Raw genomic sequence first — 19,357 nt, forward strand, 5'->3', positions numbered from 1 at the left:
TTATCATATATTAAAGATGATTAGGATTATTGCTGGCCTCCATGCCCCCCACAGAGGCTGGGCCCCAGAAAGCTTATCCCTGTACCTGTCGTCTGGGTGGAGCAGACCACCAGACCAAAGCCATGAGCTAAAAGAAGCTAAAAATTTCAGTAGAGCTGAGACACTACAGAACTGGTTGTAATTTTCTGTGGGTCTGTGAGCTAACTTTTCATGTTAAATATTTCCTAAATATTGTTTGGTGCTTTTTCAAAGCTCTATTGAGGACATTTTGACTTGTCACAACAGTAAAACAGTAAAAGCACAGATGTTGCTAATGATATTATTAAAACTGGCTCTGTTGCATTCAGAAGTCCCAGTAAACCATGACGGTGAGTCAGCATACAGGATATTAGAGCCCTGAAACTCAGCCACCATTAATGCTATTGTTACACCTGTGCTTTTCTTGGTTTGACAGATTAAAATGTTTCCTGACAGTGAAAACTGTCTATAGTTCAGCTCTCTGGTAATCTGGACCAATGACATACAGACAGTGAAAACGTGTGCCTTTTTTTTAAAAGGATAAACCTTTCGCTGAACTGTTTTTTGCCACTGAGTTTGGGTCTTAGAGTCAAATATAATATCCAACACCACCCGGAGAGGAAGACGCTTAAACGAATGTAGCCCGCCCTGCAAGCTGTTGTTAAATCAAGGAAACTCCCCAGTGTAGAGTGAAAAAAAAAACTGTTAGAAGCGGAAACTCAATCTGTGTTGACACTGGTTAACTTGACATCGCTCAGCGAGACCACTTTTTACCGAGAATCACATGGGGTGTGTGGGAGGGACCGGTGAATAAAAGCAATGCTTTATTCTTCCTGTCACTCATAAACTCATAACCGGACTGTAACGTTACACTGTGTTCCTGCTCTAACACATTATCCTGCACACCATAGCGACAAACAACAACAAGGACAAACAACGACAGCTTCAAGGCAAGTCGGTAAGTCCCTGTAGGAATAAGCAGAAAATTGTTGCGGTATGTTTTGTTATTGTTAGGGCATAGTTTTAAACTGTAGGTTACAGGTAACACGTATAAAGGCTAACGTTAAGCGGTAGGCTATTTAGGTAGTCGTGAGTTTGATGTCGTACTTTAGTATAAGCTATTACCTGCTATTATTTTTAAGTTTCATCAGATAAATAACATAATTATACAGAATATACAGTGTGGCATAATAATAAAAAACGATATACCCTCAGCTGTGGGAAACTTACAATTAACAGAGAACCCAGTCGTGTACTTACTACAGTAGCATTACGTTGGTGACTTTTTCTTCACGCTGGTCACTGTTTTTGGCGACTAACAGCAGATGGCCCAGTGGCAGGATCTGCTGAGGCTGGACTCAGCCCTCCAGGGCCGGGTGAGCCAGCTGTACGATGAGAGGAAATTCCCCAGAGAGATCCGCCACTATCTGTGCGTCTTCATAGAGAGCCAGAACTGGTAAGAAACACTCTTTGAAAATATAGTTGCATGGCATTAGAGGGCCCTGAGCCTCCAGGTTCACAATGTAGCAGCTTGTGTGAAGTAATTTCAGTGCACATTTGTGCGCCAATAAAATATTTACAACATTACAACATTCTCAACTTTGACAGCTTCATTAAATTTTGTTTTCTGAAATTAGTTTTGAAATGTATTAACAGTCTAGCTCCAGAGCCTCTTTCAAGATGAATGGCAATTGTAAAATTCCATATTGTAAATCTAAATTTGGACAATGAGCTTTTTCCATAAAGGACTGTCAACTCTGGAACACATAACCAACTGAGGTCCAAGTGATTTCAGATATGAAACCCTTCACAACAAAGGTCAGGTGCTGCCTAAAAGCAAATCAGAGCTGTGCCCACTCTTAGCTAATTGCACTCAACATTTCTAAGGGGTATCAGTGTAAGTGTAATGGTGTATTGTGGTATGTATATTTCAGTATATGTATTGTAGTATGTGCCTTGAAGTGTATGTTTTGTGGTACATGTTGTGATGTATGTATTGTAGTTAAGTAGAATTGTTATGTACTGTGGTGTGTGTATTGTCGTATGTGAATTTATTGTGGTAAAAGTATTCTATTGTGCCTTCCATGTTTATAGTGTCTTGTGGTTTTATAATATTTGAAACTGTATATTTTAATAACACTCTAGGCCTCCAGGTGAAAGCCCAACTTGGGACAAGAGATGAAAATTAGCAATAGCTATAAACACAACACATCAGTTCTGGAACTATGTTGAATTGCATCGTCCCTATCAAATAAAGAATAAAATAAATAAATACAATTAATAATACTGTATATGCTGTAATTAAAATACTGAAATGAGAAAGGTCTCAAAGCAACACTTGCATTATTTACCATTTGATGCACTCTGGGTTAGGGTTAGGGTTAGGGTTAGTGGGTCCCTAAATTAAAACCTAGTTTTGAGGTCTTGAATATGCCATTTTTTTATTGTCCTTACATGTGTGATTTACTAAGTAACAAAACAAGCGACTTTTTCTACAGAGCCCCCCTAGGTTCCGGTGAGAGAAAATTAAATAAACTGTCTGCACGGTTTTACAATCCGTGGGGATGGATTTTAAACTGTGGGTACAGATTGTCAATTTACATCCATGTGGACAGATAAGTAAACTGTGTGCAGTTTTGCAAAACTGTGCCCACGGTACACAGTTTATTTATTTTTCTCCCCCCTGAGCTTCAGGACAATGACTACAAGAGGGAGTTAAACCACCTTTTAACATTATTTAACATTAGAAAACAGATGGGATATCAAATATAGACTGATGTGCCAAGTGCATTATATACACAGTAAACCTCTGATAATTAAAATTTGCACACACAGATAAATATTATCCTGAATTCACAAATTCTTTATTTATTATTGCTTTTTATGCCCTCAACTTTCTTTTTTCTTTTAGTTACAGGACTGATGTTCTCCTAACCAGAAAAAAACACATTACCCTGCTCTGCCTCTTTTTTTTCTTTGATTGGCTAGTACTCGTTGCCATCAGGGTTAGAGCCAATTAGAAGCAGGATGCGGGTGGGGAAAAAACTCTGCTGTCTCCTGTGTGTATGGGGAAAGGGGAGGGACAGAGGGAACAGGCAAGACAAACTATCCTACGTTTAAATAGCATATTGAAAATATCTGCTTGACAACTTATTATGGAGCTGGGAACAAGCCCAAATAAGCAACTACGCTTTAGAAACAAGCCCAAAAAAAAACGTGACCTGCAACTACCAATATTTGTAAGCGACTTTACAGAAAACAAGCCCAAAGTCGCTTATAATAAGCGGACTTGGCAACACTGAATACACTGACTTAAATGGGTCAACTGTCCAAATGTGCATTTCTAATTGGCTGACTCAAAATTAAATTCACTTGAGGGAGTGGTTAGGTAGATTCACCTGTATTAACTATTGAGAGATGTCCCCACAAAGTATGCCCTCATTCAGCACATGTAGACAGACTTAATCCCTACATGACTGTAAATATTCTGTTGTTCTGTTGTAGGGATTTGGCAGCTGTGGATGAAAATACAGCAAGTACTTGTTTCTATGCACTCCTGCTGTGTTTGGATGAACAGTGGAACCGTTCTGTCCAGGAGAACAACATTTTGCAGGGACCTGATTTTCCAGGAATGAAAGACTACTTGCTGGTAGGGCAGACATGTGGTTACATCAACTGAACATTACGTTAAACATTTAACATTTCATTTAGATTCACCTCTGTTCTTTAAGCAGACTAGATAGGAACTCATTGCTTTTCTGCATATTTGCTTTTTTTTCTCCTTTTGTTCTTTTTACTTAGAAACACTTTGGAGGTGAGCCACTGAAACTGGCTGTAGTCCTCTCTGAATGTCTTAAAGAGGAAAAGAAAATTCTGGCTTCAGCCTCTGAAGCACAGGTAAGATGACTGATGATATCAAGTGGATGAACAGTACAGTGCAGTCCCGGCTGCAGAAACGTGGCAAACGTAAAACTCAAAAAAAAAAAAAAAAAAAGACCTATTATTTGCCACAAGATTATTCAAATTTGTCTTGTTTGTTTATACTTTTCTATTCCTGCTCTGAAGGGGTACATTTAAAATCTTTTTTTGGCACAATGAACTTCACTTGGAGAAAAAAAATGTGTGGAAACTAGAACCATCATATTCGTCTGCATAGCCCTTAAATAAACTGAAATATGAAGTTCATTGTGCCAAAGTTTTTTTGTCTATTTTTTTTGTTCTATTCTGTCAAAAAAAGAGGAAGAGATCTGCATCATGCCTTTTGCTTTGTCACTTGTAATGATTCATTGTGTTTTGCAGTGCATCCTTTAATGTAACTAAGAGGCACACACTGTCAGCATGAGTATCTGTTTTGTAAGAATTACCACCATCTCCAGTAACAGCAAAAGAGTGAAACAGACGTGCTTGTTTTTGTCAGGGTTGCAACAGCCCAGCTGTGGATCAGAAATGGAGAGAGTTGGACAACAAAGTCAATGAACTGAAACAGAAGACTACGGTATTGATTGATTACACACTTGTTCGCTGGTTTGTTTTCCAACTGACAGCCACCCTGTGAAAAAAAATACTTTATCATTTCTAATTTTGGGAACTTTAACTCGATTGCAGGAGGTGAAGAAGGAAATGAAGTCACTGGAGTTCCTAAATGAAAACATTGACTTCATACAGAAGACGTGGCAAAGCCAAGGTATGGGGGACACACACACACATAAAGAAACAGCTGATAGGTTTGGTGTGAATTCATGCTTCATTGTGTCTCATTTTTCATTTCCAGTGGAGCAGAATATCGGATTGGCCCAGTCCCAAGCTGTTGTGGAAGGGGAATGTCTTAAGCGGACCAACCGTATCACACGAACAAAGCAGGTAGTGTAGATGCATCTCTGGTGAGTTGTTGTTGATACAGCATAAACTGATGAGCATTTTATGTTTGAAGCAGTTTAAAGGAAAATTCCTGCCCTGGAAACAGCAAACCAATGTGAAAGGGAAACTTGGACCCCCTTTTCCATATTTTTGTGTCTAAGTGACTAATAGGGACAACATTTTTAAAAACTTGGTCCTGTATTGAGCAAGAGCGCTTCAGATGCGAAATGGGTTACAATCTAATCCTACGGGGCCATAGCGAGCCTTCACCGTACATCGACTAAAAGTGCTAGTTTTTGCCTCTGACAGGCTCAGATTGTTAGTGTAAGTGTCAGTTTACAGAAAGGATCCATACAGAGAAGTAAAAGGCTTTGTTTTCTCCATTAGTCACTTAGACACAAAAACTTGGAAAAATAGGCTCCAGGTTGAAAAATAGCAAAGGTTCCCTTTAAGACTCATATGAGAGACTCAAATCCGTTCTTTTTTTCATGTAGTTTAATGCAAAAAAAAAAAAAAAATCTCAAGAACGCCTTGGGGAATTTCTTCAAATTTGGAACAACTGTCCACTTGGACTCCACAATGAACTGATTTTTGGTGGTCAAAAATCACCAAAAACCACCATTTGACCACCAAACCACCATTTAGGTGGTCAAAGGTCAAGGTCACTGTGACCTTGTCTGTCTTATTCCTGTGAAGGACTCTCAACACCTTGAAGGAATTTTTTCAGATTTGGTACAAACATCCACTTGGACTCAAGAATGAACTAATTAGAATTTGGTGGTTGCAGGTTAAAGATCAAGGTCACTGTGACCTCACAAATCACATTTTTGGCCATGACTCAAGAATTAATTTGCTAATAGACCTTATTTTCACAGCAGGCGTTTTGAGATGTCATAGTAGTGAAAGGCTAAAGGCACAGGTGTATCCAGTTACATTAATCATAACTGCATTCCATTTAGGGGAGGCTGACTTGAAAAGCTTACTGGGACACGTAATGGAACTGAGCCATTGTTAATGTTATGAGTTTCACCTGTGCTTTTCCTACTGTGACCCAGTTCAACTGCTGTGAAAGAAGTCCATCAAAACAATTCACACAAATGTGTAATAGGATAAAACGATAAAGTGATGACATTTTATATCCAAAGGTCAACTCCACAGTGACCTCATAATGTTCTGCAAAAACACTCTATTGGCCATTACTCAACATTGTAACTCAGGAACAGAAGGGAAAACATTTGGTCAGATACTGAATTGGTGACACTAATCTTGAAACTGTGTAGATTGTATAGATCTTCTGTGCTGTTGGTTGAAGATGTATGTGAAGCATCCATGTTTTTACAGACATGTATCTAAACTGTAAGTGCAACTTCACTTGTGTCTGGAGGCATACAGCTGTGAAGTGGTAATTCTAGTTTTCATTTATTTAAAGTTGTGGGTGCTTTTCTTGATAAAATGCTTATATAATGATTCTATGCCACAACAAGTATTACATAATGAATCAACCAATTTATTGTCACATGATATCATAATATACAGTTCCAGCTACTGTTAGTAAGGTTATTGCTTAAACAGGTTAATTAGACCTCCCCACATACTTAATGCTTGTTTTTTTTTCTTTTTCTTTTTTGTCTTGCAGATGGTGCTGCAGCAGATAGTGAACATTTTAAAATTGGCACAGGAGGTTGTGTTGACTCTCACTGATGTGGAGCTTCCTGAGTGGAAGCACAGGCAGCAGATGGCCTGCATTGGAAGTCCAGTTGACACGTGTCTGGACCATCTCCAGAAGTGGTAAGACCTACCCATGCTTTTCATGTTCCTTTTAAGGAAGGAACTTTGCATATTTGACAAAACTTGGTGATATGTGTGTCTATGTTCACTCATGTTGTATGTGCAGGTTCACGACTGTGGCAGAGGTGCTGCTACAAGTACGCGAACAACTGCAGAAACTGCAAGACCAGAACAAGAAGTACAACAGCACTGATGACTCCAGCCCCACTGGTCCAATGGCAGAAATTGAGAATTTCACCCTGTCCCTCTTCAAAAACCTTCTTCTAAAGTGAGAATTCAGGAGCTTTCTGTGTTAAATACACACAAAGTGTTATGCACTTATATTGTTGACATGTTTTCTTGTGGTTTTGTTTTGCAGCGCTCTAGTGGTTGAGAAACAACCAATCATGTCGAGTTTACCTCACCGACCTCTAATACTGAAGACGAGGGTGCGGTTCACAGTGTCAGTAAGGTGAGATTGCACCTATCACAGTGTTCTCTGCATGCATGTGATGCTAAAGTGCTTATTCCTTTGTGGAGGATGGCAGCTGCAGTCAGCCTATATTCACAGCAATAACAACGGATGCCATTGGCTATGCAGATTTATAGCAAACAAAGTATTTTGAAAAGTAGCAATATACATTTTTAAGCTATTTGACCAGACATAGACATATCGTAATTAACTTAGTATTTTGTCTGTATGAATGAATTGCAAAATATGAGCCTAAAAGCTTTGAGGAGTTTAAAGGAAACACCACCTATATTAAGAATTCCAATGTGATATTTCAATGGTCTAGGAAAGTTTAATCAATATTTGTGAACGTGAGATTCTCTCCCACAAAGCCAGAAATCAGCAAAGTAAGTCTCAAACTTGTGATGTCATTAAGTATAAAGTCTGGAGCTGCTCCTTAGACAATTAATGGGAACCTGATTTTGTAGAGCATCCTTTTTATTTTATGTTGTTTTTTTTTATTCTATTGTGGTATTCTCAGTTGTGAAGCACAAAATCTCCCAATATACTCAGAACTCCCCCCTGTGCTCTCAGTGTCATCTAGAACATCTTTCAAAATGTGTTGTGTAAGGAGCAGCTCAGGACTTGATACCCTATGACATCACAAATTTGTGTTTTAAGCACTCTAGTTTTTGGAATTGGGGAAGAGTTGTTCATCTTCACTTATATGTGTTTTACTTAGATCATGAGAATTCATGTAGAATTTTGAAAATGGACATAGTTGCCCTTTAAGAGCATAGGAGACATAGGAGAACAATAAATAAACATAAATCTTAAGATAGTTTGGTTGGGTATTTTATGGAGAGATGACAAGACATGATGGGAAAGAGATGAATGATTAGGGACATTCTGGTTTATTCTACTCTGCTATATGTATTTTTATGCTCATCCTGTAAGTATTTGTTTTTCACTTCTCAGGTTCTTAGCAAACCTCCCAGAGTTCAAGTGCCTGCTCAAAGTCAAACCTGTATTTGACATGTAAGTGAAACAAAAAACTTTGATCTATGCCCATGATGTAGTACATTATTGATTTTATTTTTACTCTTTTATTTTTGTTTTTGTTTTTTTATAATTTTGTTTTTCCACTAAAAATAAGGGATGTTGAGGAGGCCATGACAGTTAAAGGGTAAGTTAAACAATCTGAAAATCTGAAATGCAAAGTGATGTATTGTGTATATTGTCAAATTCTTGTAAATTACTGATACTTATAATAGACACACTCTGGTTGCTGTCTTTGTAGGTTCCGTCACTTTGATTTCAACAGCGATGATGGTAAGGTGTTGGATGTGGACACGCCCCATGGAGGCTTGGTGGCAGAATTTGGTCACATGGTATGAAACTCCTCAAACTGCTGAACTTGGATATTTAAGAAGCACTCAAACTTTGAAACATGAACATGAGTTAAAGCTCTAAAGATATATAATAACTGTCATTTAAAGTATATATTGAGTGCATTTCCTCAAAACATTTTATTTTTTTTCAGTCACTCAAGGAAAGCAAAGCAAAAAGCAAAGGATCAAATGAGGTAAGATGAGACATTCAAATGAACTGCTATTTGTGGGTATAAGCACCACTTGATACTCTGTGTTGATTGTCACCTGCTGGCTGTGGACGTTTAACACCACTTACCGATCTAATGTCTCGTTTATTTGCATGAAAGTTGAGCCAGTTATCCAGCCAGATGTGTTATCAGCTTGTTGTGCTGCTCACAAGTGGCTAAACCAAACTGAGCCATGCACACACCTCTGAGACTATACTTTGGCACAGTGGTGCTTTGAGCTAAAAGCTAACATTGGAATCCTAACATGCTTACAATGGCAAAGCTATTTCGCTGATGTTTCTTCACAGACTGTACAAAATAATGGAAGTAGCCACCATGACATCACACATTAGTTTGTGGGCTACCCTTTTAAAACCTCAAATTTCATGTTTTGTCGACATTGCCATCTTGTTTATTTGCACTTACCGTTTTGTCTTGTCTTGTCTTGACAGTGACAATGAAACATACGTTACATCATAGTTTTTATCATCAAGATCTTTTTTTAAGCTCATCAACGTCGGCAAGAAAAAAAAGGTTGTTGACGAACATTTTTCTTCATAGTTTTTGTCAACAAAATTAATTACTGTTTTCTTGAGGCCAGAATTGACCATATTTGTACAGAAGGGTGGATTTGTGGAGGATATGCATTGCTGCACCTCTATCTTGATGGACAGGTCACCTTGTAGCCACAAGGTAGCCACGCCCAAAGCATACCCTGCTTTATCATCGATTTTACAGGTGCAAAACCTAGCAGTTTCGGCACCTTAGGCAAGCTTCACCTTTGGAAATCTCGTCAGGTGGAATTTAATAGTTCTTGAAGCTTTTCTTGTACAGCAAATTGATTTGGATTTGCATGTTGAATTTCAAGCCGATCTGACTTACAGTGTGAGGGGTGGAGTCTTTCCAATATTAAATTTTTGGGCCTTAATTCTTGGGCAGCATTTGCGCACAACTTCTAGTCCTTGGTGAAATTTTCACTTGTCTATTAATACCGTCTCACTGGAATTTGCATTTGTGTGAATGTAATCCCACCCTTTCTTTCTTCATCAGAGTCTGACAGTCACTGAGGAACTCCACATCATTAAGTTTGTGACAGTGTTTCAGCATGCTGGACTGGAATTTGACATTGAGGTGAGTAAACAAACATGACATCAAATTAAAGTCAGAAGTCAGAGGCTTTTCAATCTCTTTGTGCTCTTTGCCACTGAATTGTAAGTATTATTGGTTGTTGGACAAAAAGATCTATTAGAGCAGAAACATTTATTGAATGGTCTCCTCCTCCTTCTTTGTTGGTCCAGGCCAGCTCTCTGCCTGTGGTTGTCATCTCCAGTACCAATCAGGTCGTCAGTGCCTGGGCCTCTGTCATGTGGTGCAACATACTGTCCACCAGTGAACCGAGGGTAAAGCCTCAACACACAAAATAAACAATATTAGGATCTGTTCAGCTTCATGATAACTCACATCAAAACTACACCAAACAGTCATACACATGCATATTGGGTTGATGCTTTAATTTCTCATGCACAGATTGTGCTGTTTTCTTGTTGTGTTGCTCAAGTGCATATTTGTAAATGAAACCATCTAGTCTGACATCAAACTTTAACACTTTAACGTGATTTTGCTCTGTAGAACCTGTCGCTTTTCATCGACCCTCCTCCACTTGCCTGGCAGCAGCTGTCACAGGTTCTGAGCTGGCAGTTTTTGTCTGTTGGCCAACGGGAGCTTGACGAATACCAGCTCTCTATGCTCAGAGACAGAATTGTGGGTGAGTGTTTGACCCCTCCTTTCACAGAACTGAGACATGTCACTTTTTTCTTTTTTTTTTTAAAGATATTTTTGGGGCATTTTAGCCTTTAATCGATAGGACAGACAAGCGTGAAAGGGGGAGAGAGAGAGGGAGTGACATGCAGCAAAGGGACACAGGCTAGAGTTAAACCCAGGCCGCTGCAGCAGCTGCCTTGTACATGGGCCGCCTGCTCGATCCACTAAGCCACTGATGCCCCAACATGTCACTTTCTGCAAAAAAAGAAAACTTCCACATAGAATTTTTGTGAACTTCAATGTGAAAATAATAGTTGTGCATTTTGGGAAATATGCTTATTCACTTCCTTGCTGAGAGCTAGATGAGAGGGTTGATACCACTCTCTTGTCTGTGTGATAAACATGAAACTACAGCTACGAGGTGGTTAACTTAGCTTAGTACAAAGACACTTAGTATATCTCTCTCTGTGAAAAAATGAATGAGTAAAAGCAACATGTGGTGTTAGCAACGTTTATGTATTGGACCAATTTTTCTTGGCTGGGCACGCTGACTTTTTATTTGTACAAATTATACAAAGGAGATATAACATGTTAATTAGTGAGCTTCAGGGGTGTTGGTAAGTGGATTTTTTTTTTTTACCTTTGGACATTGCCAGGCTAACAGTTTTCCTGTATTTCCAGTCTTTACCAAGCTAAGGTCAGCCTCTGTAGCTTCATACTGTACAGACACGAGAGTGGCATCGATCTTCTCTTCTACCTGAAGAAAGCCAAATTTGCAAAATTTCTGACTACTTTTTAAAATACTGTTAGTGTCATCTCAAATGATAAAAGAGAAAAAGCAAGTGTTTCCATTTTTGGGGGGAAACTGTCAATTTAAAAAAATATACACGTTAATGTACATCAGTAGGATTTAGGATTGTGTTTTTACTGCAGTCTATATAATATAAGCCTGATATCACTAAACTAAATCACAAATGTAAATAAGTCTGGAATCTCTCTCTCTCGCTCCTTACCAAAGAAATTGGTAATGTGACACAAAATATTGATTTAAAAATATTTTTTTCCTTCTACCAGAATCTATTATCAGAACTGCCTCTATCGCGGTGGCCTGTTATTCAGAAATAAACAACTCCAAAATACCGTAATTGACCAATCAGTATCAGGTATTCAACAAAGCTGTGTAATTACAACAGGTTAGTGCTGAACAAGTAGTGACCAGGTCCACCCTGATAAATGGCCAGTCACAGCACAGTAGGGTGGGACTTGGCAAAAAGGAAAAAAAACTTAGTGCCTGAGTGATGGTTAAATGAAAACACTTTGCAGCGTGCAGAGCTTAGCGGGTATATTATGAGTTTTTGAATAAAACTGTTTCCAAATCCTGTTGTGCACATTTTTCTTCTAAAAGCTTTAAATGCAGTTAACTGTTCTTCTTTTAGCGCACATATACCATGCGGTTCGATCAATAGTGTCACAATTGGGGATTCAACAGTAAGCTTCACATCAGCTGCAGCCATCTTGGTTGTTTTCCAAGATGCCTCAATGGCACCCCTTTTTATGGTCTCTCTCTCAAACAGAAAAACTGTTTTGATTGACCCTGCAGATTTTAGACTGTTTGAAATATATCCAAAGCAAAGGGGGATCAGACATATCACCAAAGTAAACTAAAAATGGCTCTTGAATTTAACCTTGCTATCATTGCTTGGATAAACCTGAGATGTAAAGGATGATGTAATTATTTCTCTACTTCAGAGTTAGTTATTTTCATGACATTGGCTTCTTTACAGATGATCCTGATGGTCTCGTTTACTGGAGCAAGTTCTCCAAGGTGAGTGTTTAGGACGATTTTTGTCATACTGTACAGTAGTTTACACAGTTGGTACAATTTGGGACATCCGTGTGTGTGTGTGTGTGTGTGTGTGTGTTTATTTGTGGACTTTTGCTTCCATGTGTGAACAGAATGAAAATGCGTGGATTTGGATCGACGGAATCCTGGATTTGATCAAAAAACACCTGGTGGATCTTTGGCGGGATGGGTAAGATGCATCCCGAGTCATCTCAGCAGTGTTTTACTGTGTGGTTAATTGTATAATTCACAAAAAACAATCTTTTTAATTATGAGACAGCGGTCCACACACCAGTAACAGAGGAGACCAATGAAACAATAACACAGCCATCAGAGAATTATTTCACTGTGCTTCCGAGTTACCTTAACTTTTGTCATACTCTGTGTGTGGGTTTCAGGTTCATCATGGGGTTTGTGAGCAGGGAGAGAACACGGCTTCTATTGCAGGAAAAACAGGCCGGGACCTTTCTGCTGCGCTTTAGTGAGAGCAGCAAAGACGGAGCCATCACCTTCAGCTGGGTTGAGCACTCCAAGGGTGGTATGTTTCTGTCCATGTATGTGTGTTTGGACAATGTTCAAAACTTGTTTAGATTAGTCTGTCTGTGAGTGAGTGAGTGAGTGAGTGACTGAGTGAGTGAGTGAGTAATGAAGGTAAACCATTGGTCAGAGGGAGTGATGAGATGAGTGTTGGTGTTTCCCTATTGGGAATTAGCAGCATCTAGCTGTGATGTTGCAAAACTGAAACTTTCCCCTTGGGCCAAGCATGTAGGAGAATTACGGTGGCCGATGCAAAAACCAGAATGACCCTATATAGGACCAATGTTTGATTTGTCCATTCTGGGCTACTGTAAAACAACATGGCGGAATCTATAGAGGAGGACCTGCTCTGTGTGTAGATATAAACAGCTTATTCTAAGGTAATGAAAACACAACCATTGTTAGTTTCAGGTGATTATAAACTAATAAAGACATAGTTATGAATATTATATACCAGAAGGTTGGACTCCAATTATATGACTTGGACTCAAGTCACAAATTTGATGACTTTAGACTCAACAAAATAAAAAATGAATTGCAATTTGACTTGGACTTAAAAACCAATGGCTTGTGACTTCATTTAGACTTCTGCCTTTTGACTTTTGACACCTGACCCCAAGCCCAAAGATAAAAATAATTATTTAAAAAGTGTGCCATGCTCCGCTGCTGCCAAATGATTGGTGCCGCTGCTACAGTCAAGAGCAGATCACATGACACAAAACACGCGACACAGTTTCTCTAAACACTGTAGCTTCAGTGGTCCGGTGGTTCTTAAAAACTGTAGCTTACACTGAACGTTAACTGTTACATTCATGGTAACTGCTAACCTGACGTCCAACTAACCCTCCTGTGCCAAGTGCAGACCACCCCCTCTCCTCGCTCTCCTCACACACAGCTCAGTCAACGTTTCTTAAGAGGCTGCAACAAGCCAAAAAAAACCTCAGTTGTTTGTAGTTTTACCCTCCAACAACTTTATCTTTCACTCCATTAATCCACCAGCAAACTGGAACTTGCCTCGGGACTTGCCTGTCTTGACTTGGGACTTGACTCAGAACTTTGGTGCAAAGATTTGAGACTTACTTGTGACTTGCAAAACACATGACTTGGTCCCACCTCTGTCACACACCATTTGTGCAAGTAGATGCTCCAAAATCATATTCACTGGACCTTTAAAACATTTTCCACACACTCCTGTCACAGCATAGAAAAGCACATTCATAAGATAAATGACAACTTTGTTTGGTTCATTTTCTGTGACCACTGTGTTAAAGCCTAATTAGCCTGATGGAATTAGCAAGTTAGCAAGCTAACAAGCCAGCCGTCATCACTTAGTCAGTTTGTTTGAGGATCAGCAGTGTCTGTTTGACGCAAGCCTTAAAATTTATGTTATTGAATATGACATGTCACAATGTCGGAACCACCACCACCTTATTAACAACCAGTCATGTAAGCAGAAAGGATGTTTTACAAACTATTTTTATCGGCGGAAGTTGGCTCCAGTAGTGGCCAATGGCTGTACGGCCTCCACCAGTCATGTGGGGACATACATCACTGCCCGGAGCTGAAGATCTGAGGGCTGTGTCAAAAGATCAGTGTGTACAGCTCTGTAAAAAAGCAGGTCCTTTCTACTGGTTGAGTGTTGTGTATTGTTCTTCATTTTAAGATGTATTTACCTTAGTTTTTTGGCTGGACCACAAAAGTGTAGCCAGTTCTTTTTAGACTGATTATATCTATTTGGTGCTTTAGTGCTTATTTGGCCCTTGGAAACCCCTTTTGAATAATCAATGAACCAAGTAACAACAACAGCCCAAACCAACCCTCATGAACTGAGAATACACAATGTCCAAATGTTAATTTCTCTTCTGTGCTTGTGCCACTGCTGCGTCCAGTCTTTTGTCCTGTCTTGACTGAAATTATTTCAACACCTGACTTTCAGATATTTGTCAGCTGTGCTTGCTCACTTTTCTCTCTGTATGTGGTTCCCCCGTAGACACCCATGTGCATGCAGTAGAGCCCTACACCAAGATGGAGCTGTTAAACATGTCTCTGCCAAACATTATTTACAACTACAGTCTGAGAGCCCAGAAGAGCATGCACAGTCCTCTGCTCTATCTTTACCCAGACATTCCCAAGGACACTGCCTTTGGACGCTACTACAACATCAATCATGGTATTGTCTCTTGTCCCCCTGAAAACAAAATTACTCTATTTACCAACAACAACAATAACTGAACAAGAATTTGTTTTATGATGTGATTGGTCTTTTTGTACCTCAGGACCTTAAATTCATAACTAATGAAATTATTTGAATAACACTTTAGATGTATAAACAGTGTTGCATAACAATGTGCTGATGTGACCTCCATGCAGTAGTTGGAGGAAATAAAACTCCTTACTCTAATTTGCAATGATCATTAGTTTTATAATGTTCTGTTGTTAACGATGCCGAGGTTGGCCGCTGTCGTGTTCTTAGTAGCATACTATTCTTTATTGAACATGAGCCCTGTAATGACCTCTAATCATCTCTGTTCATGCAGAAACGTCGGCACCTAAAAAGGTCGTACATCCGTACGTTCACAGAACATTGGTGCCTGTCTCAGAGTAAGTAAGAGAATAATAATTACACAAAAAATACATCAGGATTGAACACTGCATCACATCATGATCACCATCTACGAATATTTTATCATTAAGAAAATGGGGATGCTTTCAAAAATGCTAAATAACAACATAATATTTACCTCAAACTTTGATATTTTTTCTACAGAAATCCTACGCCACCTCCATCTCCACCTGGGGAGATGGTCATCATGGACGTGGATGTAGATTCGAGAGTGGGTTTGAAATTTTACAGCTCATTTCCTTACAGTGGCACTTATTTGTATTTTTGGCCACATGGGGGCAGTGGAACAAGCAGCTAGCACAACATTGACACATTGGGCTCTAGTTTCCCGGCGCGGCACAGGGTGGCGAACCCCGCGCAGAGCTAGTTTTGAGCAGCACAACCCGAGGCGCGCTCAGTTTGGTAGTTTGGCAGACCGAGGAGCGCTGAGATGGGTGTGGCGGCGCAGCAGGAGGAGGTGTCGACAGATCCAGCTTGGCGCAGTGACAGTTTCGTGCCAAAAGGCTTCGCCGAAGCTTGTCAGCTGAAACCAGGTCTACTGTCAGCTGAAACCAGGTCTACTGTCAGCGCAGGCAGAGCGCAGCTGGTGTAAGTGGAAGTTTGGCTGACCGGCGGACAGTGTGCACATGTCACCAAAACCTCACAGGCAGGTTTCCAGAATGTCAGGCACATTAACGATGCAATAAATACCCCAAAAAACACTATTCAATGCAACTATCTGCAATCGGCACATAAATGTATCTCTATATTGACTGTCCGTCACATCTGATGTCAGATCAAAGGGGATTGGCACCGTTTGGCACGTTTGGCACGCGTAATGGAAACCCAACCTGATTTGATTAACACAGCTGCAAACTAATGAGTTCACATCCCTCTCAGCCAACCACAAACAGCCACAGCATCAGACAGGGAGTATATATTCAGCATCTGTCATCTTAACACAACATTGATTTACAATTGTGGTGACCTCATCCCAGGCTACCTTTGCATCATCAGCCCGTGGAGGTCTGCTCGCAGTTCCATATATTCGGACACTGCAAGCTTGGACCTCCCGGACCAAAACATCAGTTTCCTCCTGGGAGAAGTTTGGCCGTCTGACGCTGCTGCTCTCTTCTGCCATGGTGAATTGAGTAAACTCTCATTACGCCTTCACGCGGTGCATTTAAGGGCGAGGAGAGGGGCTCATTTGATTGGTGTGATGTGTGTAAAATCCACTCCACACCTTCTCTCCTCCCTCTTTCTGACTTGTGCAGATAGGAGGGATGGAGGTGGGAAAGAGGAGCTGCACCAGCGCACCCGGTGTGCCAAACTTGCAAAATGTGCCTGGCCACACCCAGTTGGCGAAGCGCGCCTCCGCCTCGCCCAGTCTGCGAAACTAGAGCCCATTATCACCCTTTGTCTACACATCCAGCAGCATACATTTGGAGTCATGTTTGGCCACCTACAAATTTCGAGTCCAATATTCACTCTTCTTTCATGTCTGTTTTGGTCTCCACCAACCCCTAAAAGAAATATCTGTCTGTTTAGCCACTAAATGCTCCACTATGTTCACCAGCTGTTTACTAACACATATCTGTTCGTGGTGGATGGATGGTGAGCATTTGGTTTATCTGAGCTTTTTAATGGAAACAGCTGCCTGTTGTTGCTGGAAGTGACATAGATGAGAGCAGTGAGACTAAATCAAAAAGAAGGGTTGCGAGCTATATAAAAAAAACAAATAAATAAAACTTAATAGAGAGAGCTGAGAGGTATGGCAGAGTTGGGTGGTGATCCTCTGTGGATTCGACACCTCTCACATTAATGTTAAAATGAAAATATTAATTATTGCAGCTTTTACAATATCATAATTTCAGTAATTCCAGGTTTTTCTAAGATACATATAGTTTGATTTCCCTTCACTGTATGAAACACTTTTTGTCTGCAGTTATTTTAAAACAAACTCTTTTTGTTTCCTTGTAGCTGGAGGAGCATCATCAAGAACTCTTCTCTGATTTACTCAACTTACCTGAACTCCCCGACTTAATGACTTACCAAGATATGGCATCATCTCAGACCAACTTTGTTGATCTATATAACAACTTTTGAAAATGCTGGCTTATTGTGTCAGAACCAGAACGTTATCAGAATGGGGACTCTCACTCACCAAGTACAGGGAATGTTTTCAGTACAAGTGTCAGTAATACAATAAAAAATAAGAAAACAGAACAAAGTCGCTTATTGTAAAAATTAAGAATACCATAAAAACAATGATCAACATGTATGAGTATAATTGTTTAAGATTCTGCCATATGGATATATTGTGCAAAGATAAAAGCAATTTTAAGATATTTAGGTGATGTAAGAGGTGGTTCTAGCAAATGTGCTTTTCTACTGTACTGTTTAAATGTATACTGAGGAAATTTCTATTTGCACATTACTTTTTCAATGAAAATGCCTGTGCTGTGTGTAAAAACACCATGATGTATTGTAGGTGTTCTTTAATTTTGTTTATTAAAATAAACATATCTGAATGCATTCCAGTGCTGAGAGAAATAACATTTGCTTTATCGAGTACTGAACCTTTAATAACAATTTCATTTATACAGAGAAAAGGACAAATACATTCAGGGTCCTCCTGTCTTGTTGACTCCTTGTTTTCAGTTTTTTGTGGGGAATCTGCTCTGACCCCCACATCACCTGGTCAAAGCACAAACTTGTAGTTCTAAAAAAAAAATACCAGCCTTCAGAAATCAGTTCAACAGGAGGAAAGACATTTCATTAGAAAGGAAGTATATTACACTTCCTGAAATTTATATCCTTTTGCATTGTGTTATTGTAGTGACCAAATTTTCAGCACTTAAAACAGAGTCCCATAAGCAGCAAGTGTCACTAATGTGTTGCCTGGTGAGTCAAGTTATGCCAAGTATAACTGACTACATATATAACGTAAGAGTAAGTTGAATCATTTGAAATTCTTGTAAATATTGAACAGTTAATATTTTCCTCTAACTAAAGACAGTGGATGAAATGAGCTACTGGAGTAACCCCACCATCAGATTTTTTTTGGAATGGAGCCTAAAATCACTGACACCTCATCTACACTTAAGTTTAAGTTACTGTTTCCTGAAATTATTACACGCTTGTTTCCGTCAGTGTCTTAAAAACATAATGGATAAAATGAGTTAAACAAGCCTATACACTACATATGATTATATAAAATGTTCGTCTAAAACAGTCTTTTTAACATATACGTTAACTTTGTTGTTTGTTGTTCTGGAAGGAGAACAGTGACATTGCCTCTGTTTCTTTTCTGAAATATCTTTACTAATCAATGGTTTGCCATGAACTTTGCTAACATGAGGTTGTATTTAAGACCCTATACCTGTATAACTGAGGACATTCCCATGATCCTCAGCTGTGCTTCATGTTTAGTGCTAATATGCATTTTCTACGGAAACCAAGAACAGATAAGTAGATAATTTATCACAGGAATACATACGTACTTTCTTGAGATTACATGATAATTCGGAGAACTCTAAAACAAAATTTATTTGATCACATTTGATACCAGCCTTTAACATCACTGAGAAAGAAACTGCAATGTCTGCCTGTGTTAGACCTTGACTGAAGTTCAGTCTCATGCTGATCAGTTATGGGAAGCCCTCTGCTTATTCTGACATACTTTAGCTTACAACAAAATCACAGTTGACAGGACACTATGCGGGCTGAGCCGGCACTCTTGATGTAAGAGGAAACAACCTTTGGTTTTCTTGTGATAATGAGTTAATTGTCTTGTTATGTCAAGATAACAAAATTGGTTTTCTTGAGACAACAGAATAATTTACTGAAATAACTGCATTAACAAAATTGCAAGCACAACTTTTCTTGGCTTCCATAGTTTGCAAACACTAGCATGCTAAG

The 19,357-nt window shown here is 39.4% G+C and overlaps 1 protein-coding gene across 3 annotated transcripts; it reads left to right on the forward strand.

Annotated features, from left to right (window-relative positions):
* Nucleotides 1-807: 807 nt before the first annotated feature.
* LOC125899274 (signal transducer and activator of transcription 1-alpha/beta-like) lies at nucleotides 808-17,976 on the forward strand. 3 transcript variants are annotated; one of them, XM_049593435.1, is made up of 24 exons: nucleotides 808-968; nucleotides 1,341-1,474; nucleotides 3,523-3,667; nucleotides 3,820-3,915; nucleotides 4,436-4,513; nucleotides 4,624-4,702; nucleotides 4,790-4,878; nucleotides 6,512-6,663; nucleotides 6,770-6,931; nucleotides 7,022-7,114; nucleotides 8,072-8,131; nucleotides 8,250-8,279; nucleotides 8,394-8,484; nucleotides 8,637-8,678; nucleotides 9,744-9,824; nucleotides 9,992-10,093; nucleotides 10,323-10,458; nucleotides 12,239-12,279; nucleotides 12,411-12,487; nucleotides 12,696-12,835; nucleotides 14,825-15,004; nucleotides 15,372-15,435; nucleotides 15,602-15,668; nucleotides 17,417-17,976. In XM_049593435.1, exons 2-24 carry the CDS (start codon nucleotides 1,344-1,346, stop codon nucleotides 17,540-17,542), a joined length of 2,262 nt encoding a protein of 753 aa, XP_049449392.1. In that variant the 5' UTR covers nucleotides 808-968; nucleotides 1,341-1,343; the 3' UTR covers nucleotides 17,543-17,976. The 3 variants fall into 3 exon arrangements, with proteins under 3 accessions (XP_049449392.1, XP_049449393.1, XP_049449391.1); XM_049593434.1 differs by having other exon boundaries at nucleotides 809-976; XM_049593436.1 differs by lacking the exon at nucleotides 8,250-8,279 and having other exon boundaries at nucleotides 808-976.
* The last annotated feature ends 1,381 nt before the right edge of the window (nucleotides 17,977-19,357 follow it).

Source organism: Epinephelus fuscoguttatus, linkage group LG13 (assembly GCF_011397635.1).
Source record: "Epinephelus fuscoguttatus linkage group LG13, E.fuscoguttatus.final_Chr_v1".
Taxonomy (NCBI): Eukaryota; Metazoa; Chordata; class Actinopteri; order Perciformes; family Serranidae; genus Epinephelus; species Epinephelus fuscoguttatus.